The sequence below is a fragment of the Coenobita brevimanus genome, chromosome 96, assembly GCF_032717465.1.
Source record: "Coenobita brevimanus isolate Jiangsu-jjx chromosome 96, ASM3271746v2, whole genome shotgun sequence".
In the NCBI taxonomy this organism is placed as follows: Eukaryota; Metazoa; Arthropoda; class Malacostraca; order Decapoda; family Coenobitidae; genus Coenobita; species Coenobita brevimanus.
Window position 1 is genome coordinate 19,998,403 of NC_137049.1, and position 21,931 is coordinate 20,020,333.

Here is a 21,931-nt window from a genome sequence, read left to right on the forward strand (position 1 = left end):
CAGATAAACAGTAGATGTTACAATATGCCTTCAACTTATGCTTAGAAGGTTGTCTTATTCAAATATGTACGCCATTCGGGTGGAGGAATTGTTGTTATGGTCGTACATTTTCATGGGTATCCACATATTCTTCAAATATAATAAATACTTCCCTCCCGATGGTTATTTGTTGATCCATTGGTTAATCATTATTTTTTCTAATAAATGGGATTGCAACAATTTCGTCTTGTTTACATAACAGATAAAAATAACACTACTTTTTTACTTCGGGAAGTCACCTTCGGGAGGGGGGGGGCCTCCCGACGATACGCACACTAAGGTTCCAACAATTCATCGGGAAAACGATGACGAGTAATACCACACCATAACCTTCCCTCCCGAAGGTGATCGGATTTGACTTGTAATATGGCCGATAGTCCTATACTAACTTCCCGAGGTCCTTTGCATTCATTTGCATTACACCGTCTTGTAGACCTACTCAGTATCACACCTAAACGATTTGCTGCATTACATCACTTGCATGGCATAATGATAGTAACAAACCATGAAAAATACAAACGTGCCATACATACCTGCATGATTTAAACAGACTCCAAAGCTATTACAGCCTATCGGTTGTCTTCCGCCTGCTTCAATGAACCTACTCCAACCTGTAATAATGGCATACATGAAGTGCCTAGTCAGTACTTTCTATCCTACCCACAACTTCCACATATGAACCAATATTCACCATTACACACCGAACTGGCCAAAACCCATATCCATTCTCTTTTGACACAATTTTACATTTTCTGTTCTCATTCAAATTTTACTTTCTAAATGTATTAACATGTTTTATCCCAAATGCCAAAAGAAACGAGACTCCCCTCGCTGTCCTCTTAAACCAAGCTACCAATTAATCCCAACTTTTCAACCTCAAATTGCCAGGGCTTGTCTTGCATCAGCCAAACCACTTGCAGAGACCATTCGGTGATTGGAGTACCTCACTAAAACACCAATAGGGTATATAAATACAGCATCAAATTCCAGTTTATTGAATCAATCAGTATGCGTTTTAAATTAATGGTTGAAATTATTAAGACTAATTCGCGAGAGTACTTACACATGAAAGGTGCTTTAAACCAAAATTTTAAAGCATAAGGGATTTAAGCAATATTTGTGCTATACTGTACATACTTCAGTACTAGTAACTGGACTGATTAAAATCCAACTATAAACACTGTTTAGCACTGCATCAAATTAATACAAATTGCGTTCTGTACAAATTATACAATTCCAATCCAACAATTCTTAGTTACAGATGTGCAAATGCTCAAAAAATTATACAATTCCAATCCAACAATTCTTCGTTACAGATGTGCAAATGCTCAAAAAATTATACAATTCCAATCCAACAATTACGTTACGAGCAAACAGATTACACCAATGTTACGTTAATGATGAACAGTAAGTGCTGCCCGTATATGATGCTGGGAAGTGTTAAAACACACAATGAACAAGTTACAATGTCACACATTCCTGAGTTTAACGAAATTACTTCAGTATCCAACAAATGCAAATTCATATTTGACAAGTTACATTAATACTGAATAATAATCTGTCCGAAGAAGCTGTGTTCAAACTGATCACATACTCCCACAGATAATGCAGCATATGGTGTATCTGAAATACATACACATACTGTATATACCAATGAAACTGAGTCTGTCCAAATACCAATATTATATTCCCAGCATCACTACACAGGATATTTAAATTCAGCTGCTCTGTTGGTGTCATCATCTTCAGTCTTGAAACCGATGGCTTGAGTCTTGAGCCTACCTCATGATGATGACCCTTTTCCCCACCAACACCACAGCGATAAAGTGTATATCTCAGTGGTTTTGGTCGAGATTACAGCTAGTCCTCAGTGAGTCAGCAATGTGTTACAATATATCACTAACCTTTTGATAAAATCTGTACTGTACACTTGGCAGGGTGCAATGGAACTTTAACGGGCAATTATTTGTAATTTACTGTGAATCTGAGGGGGGAAAATAAAGTAACAAAGTATTCTATAATAAGGACTCGATGCATAAAAATTCTCAGTAATTTGTTTAGTTGCTTGTAACTAACTTCCACTTCCCCAATCGCAGTTAACTAATTTTACATTAAATCCTTACAATCTTCCTGATACACTGCACACTACCTCTTCCCTAAACCAGTCCTCATTTCACAAGGCGAATTTATCCCCCAAACCTTATGTAGTAATTAATCCCTAAACCTTTCACCACGTAGTCCCTCTTCCTTGCACGTTTCCCTAAATACTTTGCTTTATTTCAAGTTTTTCACATACACACAACCATCTGTAAATCTTTCCCCACATACCGCACTGGGCTTGTACCAACCTTTCACCACATACTTCATCCCTGCACCTTTCCAATTGTACTCTACTGTATCCATACATCTTGCTCCATATACTGGACTTACCTATTTCCCCGAATATTTTACTTTTCTTTATCCCTACAACTACCCCTAATTCCTTTCACCTTCCCACATGTACTCAATACACCTGTCCATCTTTCCCCATACACCATTTCATCCCAATATACTTCCCTCATACTGTACACAGTACACTATCCCAACACCATTCCTCATATGCTCTTGCCCTATAGGAGCCATCCCTTAACTGAACTTCAGGTCATCATAATCAAACTGCTACAATTGATATCACTGAAATTTCCAACTGTCAACTCAGTGCTGTGAAATGACTGGTGGATTTCAGTGATCCTCATGTTGTAGCATGTTACTAAGGTTCTCTGATCTTCCATCCCTCAAGGGAAGGGTGTGGAGAACAGACTAGTATAGGTATGTGTCTGCTCCCTTGGACAGAGCTCAGACATCATACAAAGGTTGGGGATGGGGAGGACAGTAAGAGAGAAAGAGAGGTTCAGTTGGTTAGCCAAACACGCAGTGAAGACATCCAACTGAACTTCAGGGCTCACTATAAAATGAAGACTCGCACCAAAAGTTACACAAGCCACACATGTATGTGCTAATCTTAAAACTGCATCTGAACTTACGTGAGGTAACTTACCGGAAACTACACCATGCAGAGTGATTTCAAGTGCAACTTACCTCACTGTACAAGTTCAGTGGCAATTCAGACATGTAGCATACACACAGTGTGACTCCCATAGCTTCTAGGGTGGGGCTGCATTTATAGATAACCAAGAACAGAATAATAAAGCAGTAGGAGGCATTGTCAGAGTAGCCAGAGAGAGACTACTCTGGAATGGAAGGATAGTTCATAACCATTCATTCACCAATCACACAAGCCACCTAGGATGGTGGGAAAAGTTCCTTAAACCTAGTTTCATCAAGAAAAACTGGTTCAAATGCAGTCAAAACACGTTAAATATTTAGGGTCAAATTACTGGAAATTTCTTAGGTACAAGGGATTACAAGCCCTAACCCAAACTAAAACCCATCTTGGTCTTCATCCCCAAAAGGTCGACTCAACCAACCTCAAGTAAAACACGTTAAATATTTAGGGTCAAATTACTGGAAATTTCTTAGGTACAAGGGATTACAAGCCCTAACCCAAACTAAAACCCATCTTGGTCTTCATCCCCAAAAGGTCGACTCAACCAACCTCAAGTCCTCTCTCCATCATCCCTCTTCCATCTCCACTTCTCTTTTCCCCTACTGTAGAATTAAGGCCATCCTAGTATCCCTGGTAATCACATTAACTCATCTCTCCCAATTCTTATTGCCACCTGCCCAAACTCCAACCACTTTTAACTATAATTATTTTCCAAACCCTTCACCAGTCCCAAATTATTAACCAGCAGTCACTTCCACCTACCCATTTCAGCCAGCTATTACAAAATAAACCCACAATCCATACAATCTAATTTCATCAGTCCTTGAATATTAACCAGATGTTATTCCCACCTATGTCTGCCTGCTCTCATTTCCAAACGTCCACAATCTTACCACATGATTTCACAGTCGATTATTGTTCCTAGCTGTTCCATCAATGCCTCTGCCAGCTCCCATACCCACAAGCCCAAATTTTACCATCACCACCAGCCATTTTCCTTATCTGTGTTCAACATCAGGTCACTGCCTCCCTCCACCACCAGCCTGTTACTCTCCATCATCTCCCTAACATCCACCAACCTTCTCCTCCCCTACCCACTTTACCTCTCACACCACTTACACCTGAACAGCAAGTAATATATCAAGTGATGTGCCCATTTCCCTTGTACAACTTAGTTTTATAAGGACTACTTTGGTCGCCGCATGTACTGTTTATTGCATGTGTAAGGTACCACCATGGACAGCTTTGTCAGTCAAGTTCAAGTACTACCAGTATTTAACTGAAATTGCTGAACTGCATTTGAACCCAAATTATATTATATATATTATCCATATATATAATAATGCACACCACTCATAGCCATCACAAAAAACACCCATTATAACTGAGGTGTGGACCCCCCCCCACCTAGTTATACTGAATATTTCATGAGACAGCACAAACTTATCAAAGTATATACATTGATTGAAAAAAAAAAAAAAAAAAAAAAACTAATCAATTTCAGAATACATCTTGTCTAAACTCAAAAATATTTCACTGCAACACTTGATCCCTTTAAAATGACCCCACTTGCCACTAGTTTGATGGCTTTGCAACTTCCACAACCCTCTCTAGTGCATACATTGTTACATGATGAATCTTTAAGGTTGACAGGCAATTATGAGGAAAAAAGTTAATCACCACACGGACCTGGTGTTTAGTAAATACAAGCTTTAAATTTAGTTCAAAAACTTAGGACTTCATATCTGCTCTAAACTGACTACTTGCAATGACAGCTGCCAGCCCTGCAAAATTAATTCCAACCCTTAATAGCAGTGCCCACAATCCCACACGCCTTTCCCACAGCACATCAAGCCATCAAAACATGTGGACACTGGAGGAGGTAAAGGTGTGGGCTATGACTCACATACAAACTTGCAATCAGTTCCACATTATAGCAAAGATCTTTTGCAGCACACGATGGGTGGGTGTTCAGCCCTCCCATACCTTGTTCCGGCAAAAACAATCTTAGGAATAAAATTGGATTTGATCTTAAGTTCGTTTGTGAATCCTGGCCCATCTAAACTCAGTTCTTATTTAACCCTCAATACCTACGAATCTAGCATCCCATAAGTCTCCTGGCTGATGTCTGGCAAGTCCTTTCCACTTGACGATGTACAAAGCTTGTCATGGATACCACTTGACTGCACAGAGCTCGTCATGAATTCAACCTGATGTGCAGTGCTCGTCAGTTTCTGATGACTGGATGCAGAATGAGGGAAACCTTTGGATTCTGGAAGAAAAAAATTTACATCAAATATGCAGTGGTGCATTCACACATCTTAATATCTGCACAAGGTTCCCTCTCCTATTCTAAAAGCTAATACTGGTCGTTTAAAAAAAAAGCTCTTGGGCATATGTACTGTAGTACTGGAAGAGAAAAAGAATCTTAAATAGTAAATACACAATGGGGTACTGATCTCAACTTCACAAACATTTCATTTTAAGGCATCACCTAGGAAAAAAAAAAAAAAAAAAAAAAAAAAAAAAAACTCGCCTGCTATGCCCATTATTCAGTCTCATCTGCTGGGCCTCCTTTCACTGGCTGAACAATCAAATACCTGAAAAACATATGGTTTAATTAGAGCCACGTTATGGATACCTTAACCCTTCATTTACATTTTGCCTTTATCCAACTTCCTGAAGGCAGTAAAAACAGTGATGGGGTAGAAAAAAAATCAATACATGTACTGTACAGCACACTGATGTTGCCAATCATATGCATGGTTTTAACACACTAGTTACCCTTATACACATCAATACTCACCTTAAGAACTAAAGTAACATCTGCAGTACATATTTCTGCTACCATCTTGATCATGATTCTGAAACAAAAAACACAATTAATGACAGCTTTTACCAGCAGTGTCACATACTAAATGGTTACACATGATAATTTTAATTGTAAAATTAACTGCAGTGCATGGATGGATACGGTGGCAAATTGTACAGGCCAAATCAATAAAAACAAATATTATACTATTCTAATATCCAGAAAATACTAGCCTCGTCAAAGAAATTCAAATCAGCGCTCCTATCACTTACGAAAGCTACAGTACTTCAAGAATTAACTAATGCAAGTGACACGGATTCTCTAAGCGAAAGGATGTCTAAAAATCGACATGAGCAGCAAGGTTCCTCTTTCTCCGGGAAGGGGCCTCAGCAATGGTGACGCACCCAATCCACTTAGGTGGCACCACCCACAGAGGGGCACAGGATTCCTTGCGCTTCGCCCTCATTAAGCTCACTCCCTCCCAACAACACGCACAGATTACAGCTTACCGACGCGTGTATAACTCTGGAATGCTTCATACATTTTAAATGCACGCAAATTAGAGTAACTTTAAACTTACGTATTGGATCATCCCGAAACAGTAAAGCTGGGAACAAAATGAATATTTGACGAATACAAATTCAATCGTGCTTGGTACTGCTTGCAGTGCACGGATACGGTGGCAAATAAAGCCACTTGGTTACAATTCATTAGACTGTAGCTGTACCCAAAATACTAACCCCATCAGAGAAATTCCACACGTCAGCGGTCCTCAATACTTACAAAAACTACTATACCTTCATGATGAACTGTTGGAAGTAGCGCGGATTCTATTAGTGTAAGGATATATACGGAGCGCAAGTTTCCTACCTCTCAGGGAGGACGCCACATCAATGGTGACGCACGTCACGCTGCTGCACCCATCCACTCGGGTGGGGGTGGGGGTGGGGGTTGGGGGGTAGCACCACCCACAACGGTGCTACGGGGTTCCCTGCTCCTGCGCAACCCAGGCTTCTCTCTCAAGCCCACCCCCTCCCAACAAGCAGCACAGGTTTTAGCTTACCGACGTGTATTTGTGTAAAGCTTCATACACAAACGCCTGCACATTATGTAACTTTACTGTAACAAAGGTATTGGACCACCCCGATAACCATTAAGACTGGGAACAAAATGAACATTCGACGAATACAAATTCAGCCATAAGAACATAAGGAGAGGATAACTGCAGTAGGCCGGTTGGCCCATGCTAGGCCATGCCTGGTAACGCACAAGGATGATATGTACAGCAATCAACAAAGTTCCTGTTTCGCAGTGAAAGAACGAAAAATAAATGTACGCTTTACCTGCGGCAGTAGAACCACTTCACCATTTCATATTCCTCGATTTACTGAATTTTTGTTTTCAGTGGTAAATAACCATTTAAAACTGAAAATTTTACGTTTTCATTAAGTTCCTTTACCTACGGTTGTTTCCGGATTAATGGAAGAATCAACGGTATTATTTTACAAGTGGACAATATGCAGTTTTGGAATTTTAGCACCATTATCGTATAGTATAGTCCCTAAGGATCACAAATAACCATTACCCCATTCGGAAACTGATTATTACTCCCCTAAGATAGGTTAGGTATGTTGGGTTTGGTTTGGTTAGTTTTACTGTGTTCGGTGAGGGTGAGGGGCATTTCAGACAAAAATGAAGGTCAGAAACATTCGAATCGCATCAAAAACTGCCAGAAAAATATATTGCACTACCTGGGGGGTGTATTGTCCACTTGTAAAAATTTACCGAATCAACGTGCTGAAAGGTGGATTTCATTTCCCAACCGGATTCTAGGCTAGGTTTGACAAAGTAGGTTTTCATTTAAACGTTTACGCAAAGACAGTCCCTTCCGCTAAACACGCAGACAAATGAGTTAACGTGGCCAAACACGGGGAAATAGACTTCACACGAAACTTTACATCAGAAATAATCATAAATATAACAGCCTATCAGGATGAAACTGATTTGGGAAGACGCTAACACTGCTTCAAATGAAGCGCATGTTTACCCAAAATTATGATTCTAATGTACTAAATCCTTACTTCACGCCAGTCATTGTATGCCCGTCACACCCTAATAAATACAGAGTTAATGCAATACTTCAATTTCTCGACAAAAATCCATTCCTATTCCACTTATTACTATCACCTGTCGTAACTTACACTTTCAAGCACATCACCATCTCAAGATATGATGAAAAAAGATGCCAAAACCTACACAAAGAAATCGATAATGTGAAACACATCTATCACCCTACCTCTCTCTGCAGTGGCTGGAGCTAGAAAGGACGATTAGGAAGGCGGCGCTGGCTTCTCCACCCACAGTGGCAGGGTTGCAATATCGATTCAGAAATACCGCTAAACCTACTCGAAAATCGCTTGAATATCACTATATTAAAAAAAAATCTATAAAATCACTAAAAAATAACGCAAACTATCTAGAATTTCGCTAGAAGTGTTTGAAACTCTTCAGAATACCGACAGATACAATACTGCTAGCAGTAAAAAATTGTCGCTAAATGTCAGTCAACGCCCCTAACTCGAGCAGTAAACTTGGCAACTATGATCAGCAAGCTACGGGGTTTACACACGTAACACACGGCGTCCCACGCTACCTGCTGAATGGTTCCCTTTAATATTGTACTGGCTTATTATCCGATGATAAGTATTATAATTAAAACTCGTTAACCGTATGATATTTTAATAGTGAAGTATGATCATCAGAGCGACGTAATAACATCAGATCCCGGGATCTCTAATCCAGACAGCAGACTCAGAGAGGACTCGATCAATACGCAGCTTTCCTGTTAACCCTTTGCGTAACATATCTGTATATCCGACTATTTAATCATGTATGTCTACCAGTCTATAGCTAAACGCCTTAATCTCGGAAATGGTGGCCACAAATGAATCGCACCAGGTCACCTTGTCCTCCGCTATCAGGCTGCCCTTCCCCCAGCTCATATCGCATATTTCTCCATCCTATCCCTCCATATTATCTTCGACCTCTACCTCCCTCCACCTCATTCGCACACTCCTATAGTCAGTCTCAACTCTACGTATGTTAGGGCGATTTTATTCGTTTTGGAATTACACTACCACTCAAAGGGTCAAAAGGAATTCATCTTCCTTATCCCATTGTGTAACGCTGTCCATCACCTATAGATGTACTTCCACCTTCAGGTAAATTTTTCCAATATAACATGCCAAATGGTTTCTTGTAACCCACAATTAACTATATTGGGTGGTAATCTTGATGATCCATATAATAACGTCTGAGGAATAAAAGGTAAAGGTGGCAGGCCACGGTGTTCAACAGGCCTTTGCCTGAAGTGGGTTGCATATTCCCGTCACTTGCGAGTCGCTGAGCCGTGGGTGATGCTCGGGTCGTAGCTCATAAACAAACCACATGATTCTCTTTTAACTGTTCTCAGTGTATTTCCCGGCAAAAAGTCCGCAGTCAACCATTTTATCCAACTCCTACCCTAAACCAGAGCAGACTCCGGGAATATGCCCGTGTTTTATTCACTCAATATCCTGGGACACAAGGCCACTGCATCATCCAGGTTGCCACTGTTACCTCTTAACAAGAGTAAAATGAAAGAGATCCCCGGGTTCACTGGAGTATGAGATAAATAGAAATATATCGTCCTGAGGGAGGGAAAACAGACAAATGACTGGTATACTTCGCATTTTATGTGGCTTTGGAAATTTCTTAACCTCTTCCTTAGCGATTTATTCTACACGTTACACCTTAGTAGCCCTTTCTACGTTGTTAATGCGAATATGTCGATTATAAAAAGTAAAAAAAAAAAAAAAGTTCGACTGTTGATGAATAATATGCTAACTGTAGCCTACAGCCTTCACTAACTTCATTATGGGCTCTCTCAACTGTAGTCTATTCATTTTCACAGGGTCTCTAGTCAAAGGGAGACTACACAAATTAACTCAGTCGCTGAAAATTAAATAAATCACATTAATTGTAACCTAAGTCACGCATGCATCAACTAAGTTGGCAGGATATGATTGTCCACGTTATATTCCAACATTTTAAATGGGAGTCCAGCACTGAGCACGCAGGGGCTATCTCCGCAGCGAGCGTGTAACTTTGGCCACCACACTGAATCACCCGCGCGCATCGCTTCCACCATGGTAATGCGTTCGCTGTTGCTTACATAAGCTGAGCAGTGGGCCATGGCACTATGGGTGTAGTGCATAAACATCATCTCAGTGCCACACCCTTGGCCCCTGTCGGTGGGCACACAAATACACGGCTCTACCCATGAGAATGTCCCCCCAGATCCCCGGCACAGTAAAGGCAGCATTGTTAATGGTGTATGAGGAAGCAACCATCAACATTTTAAAATACATTTGAATTTCTCTAGCTATACGGACTATCTTGACAGAAAAGTTACCAACTTCTCTGAAACCATGTCAAGATCAGCTGAGTCAAGGTCTAGCTACGGAATCGGACAATAATTTATGATGCCATTTGTCCGATCGTGTGGGTCCGGGTAAGGGTTGGAAGAGGATTAACTTATTCACCCATCCACGTTCATGACAACTTTTCTTACCGTCACCTGTAAAATTTCTGGCAGGCCAGTGAGAACCGGGATGCCTGGAGAGTGGTCTAATAAATCGGGAGTTCGTCCTCCAACTTCTCTTACCCACACGATCGCACAACTTAGGTCAGAGTGTACGATTCCGGCACAGTGCAAAGGGGATAGTACTGTTGCCAAGTACAAATAGCTGAATACTGATAGTAAGGCTCGTTGAACCCAAGTGAATGACGGATACCTTGGACACTGGCAGCATCTGATGCCAGCAACCTTTCAAAGCTCTCGAAGACAGCCTGCCTACACTGGCACCCACATTCTTGATCACTTCTAAGGTAAATAATGAGCTGGTGGTGATCTTGTTAATTTCAGTACTATGTTGAATACCTGGAAAAAGACGCAGTGTTAAGTACAGGCTCTCCACAAATTAGATATTTCGATTTTGATTGGGATCAAAAGAACATGCAAGAGGTAGATGATCTAGTTGACACTGAAATGACAATAATACCCACAAAACTACATGCCATAAATCCGTCTGTTACTCATAAAGACACTGAAGCTAAGTTGTGTTTTGCCTTCCAGCATCCTTACAGCAATGCTGCGGGTGTTTGTGGCAGCGGCAGGGTTGCTTACTCAGGCCAGGGTTGGTGCTGCCCTCCTTGACGCTGACGGGCCCAGTGTCGTCCCTCCAAAAATAGGTTATTCATCTCAAAATATGCCTTGCTGGGAAGAATACACAACACTTTTGACACAGTGACCATGTAATTTTACTCAGACAATTACAGTACATTCAAGCTAGGAACAGGGGTCCTTGGACTGAATAAGGTAAAAAAAAATCCAACCCAGTCAGCCCAGGAATATCTTTTTATAATTTACCTAGTTTACACACTTTAGGTTTATATTTATAGCTTACCTTATGAAAGTAAACTTGTTTCAAACCCATAATGTAGTTCATAATTATGATTCCTAATGAGTTGAATTTCCATTAAAGTTCATTTGGGGTCCAGAATATGGTAGTACTGCCCCAAACCTGACTGCAGCATTATTCTCCCAAACTTACATAAACATTCCAGTAACTACTCAGTGACCATTTCTCAAATTCCATCCATTGGTGAAATTGGATAAGTACAATGGTGGTTATGTTCCTGTTGCCTAGAAGTTTCGTAGCATCTTTCTCGGTGGTTTACAGTATTCTCTGGTAGGAAGGTTTCTCTAATATATTGTTGACTTAATAGCTGAAAAAAAGTAAGGGTGATTGATAACTTACTACAACACTTCCCAACCCTCCATTACAGCGGTGGTAGGGGGTGGCATCGGCGGGACCTCCGCAGCCTTCTTCCTCCAGGAGTTGTTTGGTGGGTCAGCAGTAGTGGATGTTTACGAGCCAGGCCACATTGGAGGACGCTTGGCTACACTAAACATTGCCAGCCGAGATTATGAGGTGGGGGGATCCATCATACACCCCAGGAATCACTATATGGTGGACCTGGCTGCAAAGTTTGGTTAGCATCCACATCTTGGTTTTGTTTTTAATTTTAGTCTTGCAAAATTCAAGCTGAAAGTCTTGTTACTCATCTGAGATTTTGTTTCTCCCACTAATTTCCAGCAACTATTGGGAAGTAATTAGCTGACATTAGCACATAGTTTATCTCCCATTCCACAGAAAGCTTCAGCTGTACCATGGCCATCCTCAGTATGGAGATTTCTGAAGAGAAAGCTTGGCATTATATGATTTGATCTGATTACTGCAGCTTTACTAATCATGATGACTGTAGACAGGGATGAATCAGTAGTCAATAAGGTGACTAGGCCAAACCACTTCATTATCTATCTATCTATCTATAGCCCGACGCCCTAATCCCGCAAAGGGTGGCCGCAGACAAAACGCCTCCAAGTCACTCTGTCACCCACCATTTGACTCCCCTCCCCCCAACTCACCCCCCCCTCCCTCATATACCTCTCAACTCCATCCCTCCACCTCATCCTCAGTCTACCCCTCCCTCTCCCTCCCTCCACCTCACCCACATACACCCTCTTAGTCAGTCTTTCACTCTCCATCCTCTCCACATGTCCAAACCACCTCAGTGTATTTCTCCTAATCTTTTCAACCACATCCACATCTACCCCACAACGTTCCTTCACTTCTTCATTCGTCAACCTGTCCCTCCATGTCACTCCACATGCTCCTCTCAAGTAACTCATTTCCACTGCTCTCACTCTTGACTTGTTCCCCTCTTGCAAGGTCCACGCCTCGCTTCCATACGTCAGGGTAGGGATCACAATACCATCATGCAGAGACTTCTTAACTTCCATACTCACCTCCCTATTTCTCATCACTGCTTTCAGTGTGCCAACAACCTTCCTTCCCTGCTGTACCCTTTCACGTACTTCATCCCCCAAAGTTCCATCCTTACTCATCACACTACCCAAGTACAGTACTTGAATGCACTCACATTCTCCATATCCTCACCATCCAACCTCACTGCACACTCTGTGACTTCATTCCTCTCAAACACCATAACTTTACTTTTGTTTACATTAACTTTCAGCTTCCTCCTCCTACACACTGTCCCAAATTCATTCACCAAACCTTACAACTCCCATTCATCTTCACTCAACAATACTGTATCATCAGCAAACAGCAACACCGGAAGCTTCCAAATCTCACCCTCATTCATTAGGACCACCCCCACATCCACTGCCCTACCTTGTACCTCCTTTACGACCCCATCCATATATATATTAAACAGCCATGGAGACATTACACACCCCTGTTTCAGTCCCACATTGAGATCAAAGAACTCACTCAGCTCACCATCCACTCGCACCGTAGCCCTAGCTCCCTCGTACATACTCTTCACAGCACTCAACAATTTCCCCTCCACTCCATATATTCTTAATACCTTCCACATACGGTTCCTATCTATTCTGTCATAAGCTTTCTCCAAGTCCATGAAGGCAGCGTACACTTTCCTTCTCTAGATACTTCTCCACTAAACATCTTAGAACAAATATCTGATCTACACACCCTTTTCCCTTCCTAAATCCCCCTTGTTCTTCTCCAACTAGCTCCTCTGTCATATGCCTGACCCTATCAATGAGTATTCTACCATATATTTTACCAGTCACACTAAGAAGGCAAATACCCCTATGGTTACCACATACTTCTCTCTCCCCTTTTCCTTTGTACAGAGGAACAATTATACCTGATTTCCAGTCCTCTGGAACCCTTCCCTCTTCCCAAGCCAATCTACACAACTTCCATATCCACTCCACAACAATCTCACCCCCATACCTAAGCATTTCACCACACACTCCATCAATTCCTGGGGCCTTTCCCAGCTTAATCTTCTTCATCGCTTCCACTACTTCCGACCTACTGATCTCTTCCTCCCTCCTCTCATCTCTTCTTCTCCCAGCCATTCCCCAACCACTTATACTCACACTGCTCTCACTCTCTACATTCAACAAATCCTCAAAGTGCTCCTTCCATCTCCTCAATTTCTCTCTCTTCTCCACCAACAATCTATTATTCCTATCTTTCACTCCCCTACTATTTCCCCTTTCACACTGCCTTACTTTCTTTACCTCCTTCCAAAACAATTTCTTACTCTGCCCTCCATTTCACACTCATATTCCTCCCAAACTCTTCATCCACTTTCTTCTTACTCTCCTTCACCAGTCTCTTAACCTCCCTTCTCCTGCTCACATATACCTCTCTCTTCTCTCTCTCATCTTCTCCCCTACCTCTACTCGCCAACCATTCACCATATGCCTTCTTCTTTTGTTCCACAGCTCGTTTCACCTCATCATTCCACCATGCTGTCCCTTGCACACCCTTGCATCTCCTCCTCACTCCACAAACCACCTCACACGCTGCGCTTATCTCTTCCGTGAATATCTTACATACGTCTTCCACCCCTTCCATCTGCTCTAGCTCATACCTTCCCAATCTTTCTTCCACTATGCTCTTATACTCTGTCCTCTTCTCACTATCTTGCAATTTCTCCACTCTTCTCACAGGAGCTGTTTCCTCCTGTCTTCCCTTTCGCCTCCTCAACCACTTTCTTTGCAGCTCTACCTTGGCCATCACTAAGTGATGGTCCGAGACTCCATTCCCCCACCCTCTCCACACCCTTGCATCCAACACTTGTCTTCTCATTCGCTCATCCACACACACGTAGTCTATCATTGCCTTTCGTTCAACAAGTTCACCATCCATCCTCCTCATTACTCTCCATGTATACCGGTGGATCATCTTATGACGAAAGTAGGTGTTGGCTATTGCCAACCCCTTACCAGCACAGATGTCCACCAAAGCACTACCATTCCCATCTACTTCTGCTGGCACACCCCACTGACCAACCACTCCATCCACTCATACATTCCCGACTTTGCCATTCATGTCTCCAATCAACAGCACTCTCTCGCTCCTCTCAAACTTGTCCATACATGCTTCTACTCTCGCCCAAAACTCATCTTTCACTCTTGCCACTCGATCCTCTGTTGGAGCATACACACATACAATCGCCCATGCTTGTATACCTACTTTCATCCTCACCCATACAATCCTTGCACCCACTGTTCCATACTCTCTTATATTCTCCTTCCACTTCTTGCTTATCATCAGACATACTCCCTCTCTTGCCCTCTCATTCTCACTGACTCCCGCACATATACCTACACCGTATTCCCATTCTCTCATCCTTTCACCTTTCCATTTAGTTTCAGTCAATCCACATATATCCACTTTTGCATCCTCAAGCACCTGGACAATCTCTCTCTCTTTCACTTCATCATTCACTCCTCTCACATTCCACGTTCCTACTCTCAGAATGTCCTTTGTCCGTTCCTTAGTCGTCAACGTATGGTCCGTCCGGGTCCGAGGCGCTTTATTTGCTTTTTTAGTTAGTTCTTTTTACGGGGTGGGGCACTAACCCACCACCAACCCTTTTAGTCGCCTCGTACGACAAGCAGGGATACTGGGGGAGTATTCTTGAAACCCCCCTACCCTCAAGAATTTCCCTGTACTTAAAAAAAACATTAATAAAAATGCAAAAACAAGTAAATAAATCTTCCAACATACAAAGGAAACAAACAGGAAAATTCAAGGTGCCACTATTTACGTGTAGATTAGAAATGATGACCTCACATTTTAGGCCGCTAGAGCCTGTTTTGGTTGACTGGTACTCATGCAGTAAGGAAGTACCAGTAGTTATGCTAGACAAAGGTTGCATCACCCCATATCTAGCCATTCATCAAACAAAAACATGTGCTGCATGTCATAATGAAGTGCACAAAATATGATAAAGTAGGTAATATTTTGGATGGCATGCCATTGGCTACTGGAAATGCCTTCTGAAAAGCAGAATTGAACTGAAGATGTTAAAAATTTATGAAAATTGCAAGAATAAACTAATGTCCTTGGCTTCAAATAGTTAACCCAACTCCACAGGCCTCAAGCAAAAGTTTGGCTGTGATGGGAGACTGGGTCTTTATAATGGTGAAGAATTTGTGTACCGAGACTCCCCGTGGATGGCCATCAGTTTAGCCCGACTGTTCTGGCGATATGGGTTCAGTGCTTACAGCCTCATCCAGCTCACCAGTGACTTGCTTGGAAAATTTGAAAGGTGGGACACAGTGGGAAGGATTACATTAGGTTAGCTGATTACCCATAAATACTGTACACAGTAGTGGTAGCCTACCTTCAGGCACGTACAGTGCTTACAGTCACAACCAGCCTAGCTACTGACAACTGGTTTATTGCACACACAATGCCACTCAGGGATGAGTGAGGCTGGTCACTCTCATCTTAAATGTCAGGACCAACTTGCCTAGCCCCAGGCTCCTACGCTCTTCATGGGGTTACGTAGGATTGTATAATGGATGGATGGATGAAGAATTCACTTTTACAAATATAAGACATCAAAATTTCCATGGTTTTCTTATTTCATCTTCAGTTCAGTTGTCTTTCACACAAACACCCTGAAGTACAAGAACCAATTCTTGGGTTTTCAAAATATGTAAACTTGATATTGTTAATAGAAGACAATGTGCTATGAATTATGACAGCCTACATTCTCTTTAACCGATTCAATATATTATGTACTTTATTCTTGCTCCCACCACGCAGCTTTATTGTTTGGGAGAGCACCCCTGTAGTGACAGAGAATTAGGCTGTAAGTAGCTCCTACAGTTAGGTCTCTCTTCAGAGCTGAGCAAATTCATCTTTTAAGCAACAAGAATAAAGTGATAAAAGTATGTCATCAGATGACAGGGGTTAAGGTGCCAGAGATTATTCAGGGTTGTTTAAAATACTGTGCCGTACAAGTGTTGGCCCTTGAGGCAACCACTTGCCTATGCCATTATAGAGAGTAAGGGTATTCAGTCTGTCATTTTTACTATATTCATTTGTCTTTTTATGACATTGTGGAATTATGTTGATAAAAGTTCTCTCCCTTCTACAGTGTTAAATTGCTAGTATCACAGTATGGTTCATCTGTGTTATCTTAGTGGAGATTTACGTACTTTTTGAGCTAATCTTTACTAGCTCCATGTCAGAATAAGACAATAATACAGCATTACATCTTTTCCATAGTTCCCTTTCATGACTAGCATGGCATTCTAGTAATAACATCTTGTCACAGGTCATCATTTGAGATGGAGATATAGCAGTTCTATGGTAGGCCAAGTTAAAGTTGACGGAGTACAGTGAAAATATTTCGATATGCATTGCCACCTAAGAATCCATTCACTCTCAATATCCACAGAATCTACCAGTTACAAGCAGAGGGACATGCATACAAGAATGTCTCGTCTTTAATATCAGCCATGGATCCCGAGCTGGCTGAGATGATGCACAAGTCATCTGAGGAGTGGCTGAGGGGTCATGGCTTCAGTCAGTTAATGATCAATGAGCTGGTCACTGCCATTAACGAAGCAAACTATGGACAGACGTCAAGCATTCAGGCTTTTGTTGGTCAGTGCCAAGTTTAAGGACACATTAGTACTGTAATACAGTTTAACAATACATTTCATATTGCAATATTCATAGTGCAGTAGTGGCAGATGTTTTTTCTTATTTTCTTTTTGCCAGATAATTTTATATTGACTGTTTTTCATAAATGCAACCACACCAACTGAATTTCCACATGCATTTCTCACCATGCACTCCAGAAACTTATCACATCTCTACCCATTCGTGAAGCATTGGATGGGGGCAGGTCATTTCCCTAGTGAGAGAACATGACATTCCCAGCCCATCTGATCAAATGCCTCCCAGAAAACATGGCTTCAGTGTATATAGTAGAACTGCTTACTTATATCAGATTTGTGCAAGACTGCTACTGCAGTACATAGGTATATACTGTATGTATATACACTGAGCTTCATATAAGCCCTCCTGTAGGACAGGCATTAACTATAAGTCTTTCTTGTAATGGTGGTTATAATTATCTACTGTTCTTGTAATGGTGGTGTTAACTGTCCATTGTTCTTGTAGTGGTGGAGTTAACTGTCCATTGTTCTTGTGGTGGAGGTAACTGTCCATTGTTCTTGTGGTGGAGGTAACTGTCCATTGTTCTTATGGTGGAGGTAACTGTCCATTGTTCTTGTTGTAATGGAGTTAACTGTCCATTACTTTTGTAGTGGTGGAGTAAACTGTGTCTTTCATGTGGTGAAGGAGTTAATTTTTTTTCCAAGTGGTGGAATTAACTGTGCATCTTTCATTTTGCGGAGGAATTAGTTGTCCATCTTTTTTGTGGTGGAGAGTTAACTATGCATCTTTCCGTCAGGTGCTGTCTCTGTGGCAGGTGCAGGCCCAAACCTGTGGTCAGTGCTGGGTGGGAACAAGCGCGTGCCAGAGGAGTTGCTTAAGGCATCCCGAGCCGCGCATCTCTCTCGTAAAGTCACCCAGGTTGCACCAACAGATGACGGCAGATTTCTGGTGGGTTGAACTAAGTAACCTAGCTTTAGGCCTTTATACTCTTAATGGAGCAATAAAGGATTGTATGAAGGAGGGAGGGAGGGAGGGAGGAAAAATAGCTCTGGACATCAACATTGTACATAGGGCAGTAGGTATGTACTGTAGATGTGTGTATTTTTAGACACAGTGAGTCCACATATTTAAGAATTTCTCAAATCTCAGGTGACATCAGTGGAGGAAGAGGACACAGACAACAAACTATTTACAGAAGGCAGCCCATCCCCCAGCAAGGGTGTAGCCCCATCACAGGAGGCGGCTCGTATGCAGGACTATGACATGGTGATACTTGCCACGCCCCTAACTACAGACAAGAGTGACCTCAAACTGGTCAACTTCACACAGAAATTTTCCTTCCCTGGACAGTACGAGAAGATAGTTTGTACAATGATCCAAGGAAAGCTACAGCCAGAAGCACTGAACTTAGATGATGGGGATCCAATAAAAGAAATTCTAGTCACAAATCCACAGCTATTTTTCAATGCCATTGGGATGCAACATCCAGCTGATGATACAGAGTGTTCAGAAGAATTACCAGTGTGGAAAGTGTTTTCTCCTTTGCCACTCACTGAGAAGCAGTTAGATACCTTCTTCCCACACCGTAACTCTGTGGATGAGATCAGCTGGTTGGCATACCCTCACTATGAATCAGAGAGCAAAGGAGGAAATTTTGAGCTTGCCCCTGGACTGTACCATATTAATGCTATTGAATGGGCCAGCAGTGCTATGGAGATGAGTGTTATTGGTGGGAAGAATGTAGCACTGTTGGCATACAAGCACTGGATGAAGGACCCAGATGCTGGCAGTCAGAAGCAAGGGAAAGATGAACTGTAAAAATGTTTAGATTTTGGTTAGTGGTACGCCACAGCTGACTAGTCACACCAGGAGAGTACTAAACACTTAAGCATTATAGCTTGTTCTTGCAAATGTACTGTTTGTACCAGTACCCATGAACTCCACAGCAGTTTGATGGGCATATAAACAGCTGAAGTTGTATAAACTTTGAAAGTCTGAAGTGATACTACACTTTGTCACCTTATCAAATTATATCGTTTATGTGAAGCTACAGTTAATGATGAATGTTTCTGGCGTATCAGATAGAGCCAGGATTCCGGTGGCTTAATGGTGAGTGAATGGAAGCATCGCCCATTGGACTGGGCAGATTTGGGCTGTCTGGATGTTGCTACTCCTCACCCTGCCCTAGGGTGGGAAAGGAGGTCCAGATGATGATATCCGAATACACTATGCAAGCCTAGCTAGCCTTATGAATAATATTACAGAGCAGTATTATTATCTGTGCTGCCACGTCATGTGCCTGGTCGTAATTGTGTGTTAGGCCATGTGTTATTGTTTATGGGAATGTACAGCCTTATAGATCTTTAGTATTCATTCTTGCATCAAAAACATGTTTGAAATGTACTCTGTAGAGTACCTATACAGAAGTTCAGTTACAGATAGGAAAGCTGTCATGATTCACTTGCAGAACTCAGCTTGCAAGAGGAAACACTTCAGCTAGTAGAGTACAAAGCCATATGAAATCCTTCCTTGATTAACTTTGACATTGATAACATAAGGTACATTAATTATTTGAGTGTTAGCAGCAAAGCTATCTTTGCAGTTTTGTTAAAATATGTTCTGGATATATCGCAACTGATTACAGTAATTAGAATTTCTTAAATGTTAAAATATTCTAGCATTGCTTTCTTCAAGACAGAAGTGAATTGTAAGATACGAGATAAATTTTGCATCAGACTATTCTTACTGATGCCAAGTATGATTCATGAAAGACTTGATTGCCACAGCCCTAATTATGAATGTGTGAAAAGAGTGTTGGTGGTAGATGGGGGCGCTCACCATCCACTCACTCGATGTAGTGCCGTTCTTGGATGGCTGCCCATGCCTCTCTCCCCTCTTTCCTTCCTTCTTCTTGTCATTCTTTCCTCTTCCTTCTGTCTGTGGGTGACTCTACATTGAGTGACAAACCAAATGGTTTCCTGTACACCAGGAAACCATTTACTATGTTGGGTGGTAACCATATAACCAAACTAAGGCGCCTGGTGGTTTAGTGGATAATTAGGGCACTACAACCGGATTGAGCCTGTGTCAGTTCATATCCAAGGGGTGATTGGGATTTATTGCTCACATAATGCCACTTGGGGATGAGTGAGGCTGGTCACTCTCATCTTAAATGTCAGGACCAACTTGCCTAGCCCAGGGCTCCTACGCTTCTCATTGGGCAACATACGATTGGATGATGGATGGATGAAAAGAGAGTGGAAATATTTGTAGATACAGTAAAAGTCCTCCAGTCCAATCATCAATAATCCGAATATCCCAATATTCCAAATTCTTCATGGCAATTTTTTTTTTTTTTCTATGGATTTATCTGGCTTGGACGTGCTCTTGGACTTGGATGTACAGCCGAGGAAAGTTCCACGTTATACACTCCTCACCACTTCAAAACAGTAAATGTGAGACAAGTGGTTGCAAAGCAGTAGCTAACATTCATCTATCTGGTAACCGTGAGAAGGATGGGGATGGAAGAGGGAGGAGTAGGGCTATGGCACTGGGAACTATCAGATCCTCCAGCCTTCCTCCTTCCTTAACCTCTCCTCTCCACACAGTGGTACCAGACATTTGAGTGTCTGGCTACTGCTTCACTAGTGGTTGTCTCATGCATAAAGGTCCGAACTGGCAGGCAGGTGTATAACGCGGAACTTTCCTCAGGTGTACCTGCCTGCAACTATTCATCTCTATTCATCTACAGTTCAGTGCATTTCCAGCGAGTAAAACAATAACCCATATCATTTTAAGTGTTTATTTAATGATCGTGTATATATTTCTGATGTTTTCAAAAGTCCCCTCTAATGGTTTAAAAAAAAAAAAAAGTCCGAAAGACCCGTGGTTCCTTGTTGTTCGGATTACAGGACTTTTACTTAAAAGTACATGGTAAATCAGTCTTGTTATAATGTGAATGAGAAAGAAATGTACTGAATGCTGTTATCAGGTTCAGCATTTCATCATCATTATCCTGAATTTTTTCCTAAGGATAGGTACAGGCAAGATTGAGAATTAAAGAATGAAATATCAGAAATAAAGTGTGAATGATAAAAGAAAGGGTATATTTGCAGCGATATAAGTTTATCGTAGTTTAGAAGTAACCTTTACAGTAGTTCGACATAACTGTTTGTTTACATGTGTGGCTGTGATATTATAAGTAAACCACATATAAGACTGTGATACTCTGTTGTATTGTGCAAACATATATTATGGTAAAGGCTTAACTGTTCAATATGGTGACATTTTTCTTGCCATTGTTCCTCTTTCAGAGAGCTTTATTCAGACATGTTGTTATGAAAGGATTAATGGAGATAATTTTTAATCCCCTGATTGACACTGCACAGCGGACCAGATCGGCCTGAGAAGTGACACATCTTTACCTTGAAGTAGTGCACACAT

The 21,931-nt window shown here is 41.6% G+C and overlaps 1 protein-coding gene and 1 long non-coding RNA gene across 3 annotated transcripts; one reads left to right on the forward strand and one right to left on the reverse strand.

Annotated features, from left to right (window-relative positions):
* Positions 1-1,018: 1,018 nt before the first annotated feature.
* On the reverse strand, positions 1,019-8,221 carry LOC145413541 (uncharacterized). 2 transcript variants are annotated; one of them, XR_013899733.1, is made up of 4 exons: positions 8,194-8,221; positions 5,892-5,949; positions 5,622-5,685; positions 1,019-5,357 (listed from the first exon to the last, which is right to left on the reverse strand). It is a non-coding gene; the product is annotated as an uncharacterized LOC145413541 (long non-coding RNA). The 2 variants fall into 2 exon arrangements; XR_013899734.1 differs by lacking the exon at positions 8,194-8,221 and adding an exon at positions 6,768-6,790.
* A 2,437-nt stretch (positions 8,222-10,658) lies between these two features.
* LOC145413374 (prenylcysteine oxidase 1-like) lies at positions 10,659-21,199 on the forward strand. The gene is made up of 7 exons (XM_080283053.1): positions 10,659-10,826; positions 11,074-11,189; positions 11,787-11,993; positions 15,947-16,121; positions 17,262-17,470; positions 18,285-18,436; positions 18,638-21,199. Exons 2-7 carry the CDS (start codon positions 11,087-11,089, stop codon positions 19,304-19,306), a joined length of 1,515 nt encoding a protein of 504 aa, XP_080139179.1. The 5' UTR covers positions 10,659-10,826; positions 11,074-11,086; the 3' UTR covers positions 19,307-21,199.
* Positions 21,200-21,931: the final 732 nt, after the last annotated feature.

Coding starts and splice junctions, on each gene's coding strand:
- LOC145413374 (XM_080283053.1), top strand. CDS start 11,087: ATGCTGCGGGTGTTTGTGGCAGCGGCAGGGTTGCTTACTCAGGCCAGG. Junction 11,190..11,786: donor TGTCGTCCCTCCAAAAATAG/GTTATTCATCTC, acceptor CCTCCATTACAG/CGGTGGTAGGGGGTGGCATC. Junction 11,994..15,946: donor GGACCTGGCTGCAAAGTTTG/GTTAGCATCCAC, acceptor CCAACTCCACAG/GCCTCAAGCAAAAGTTTGGC.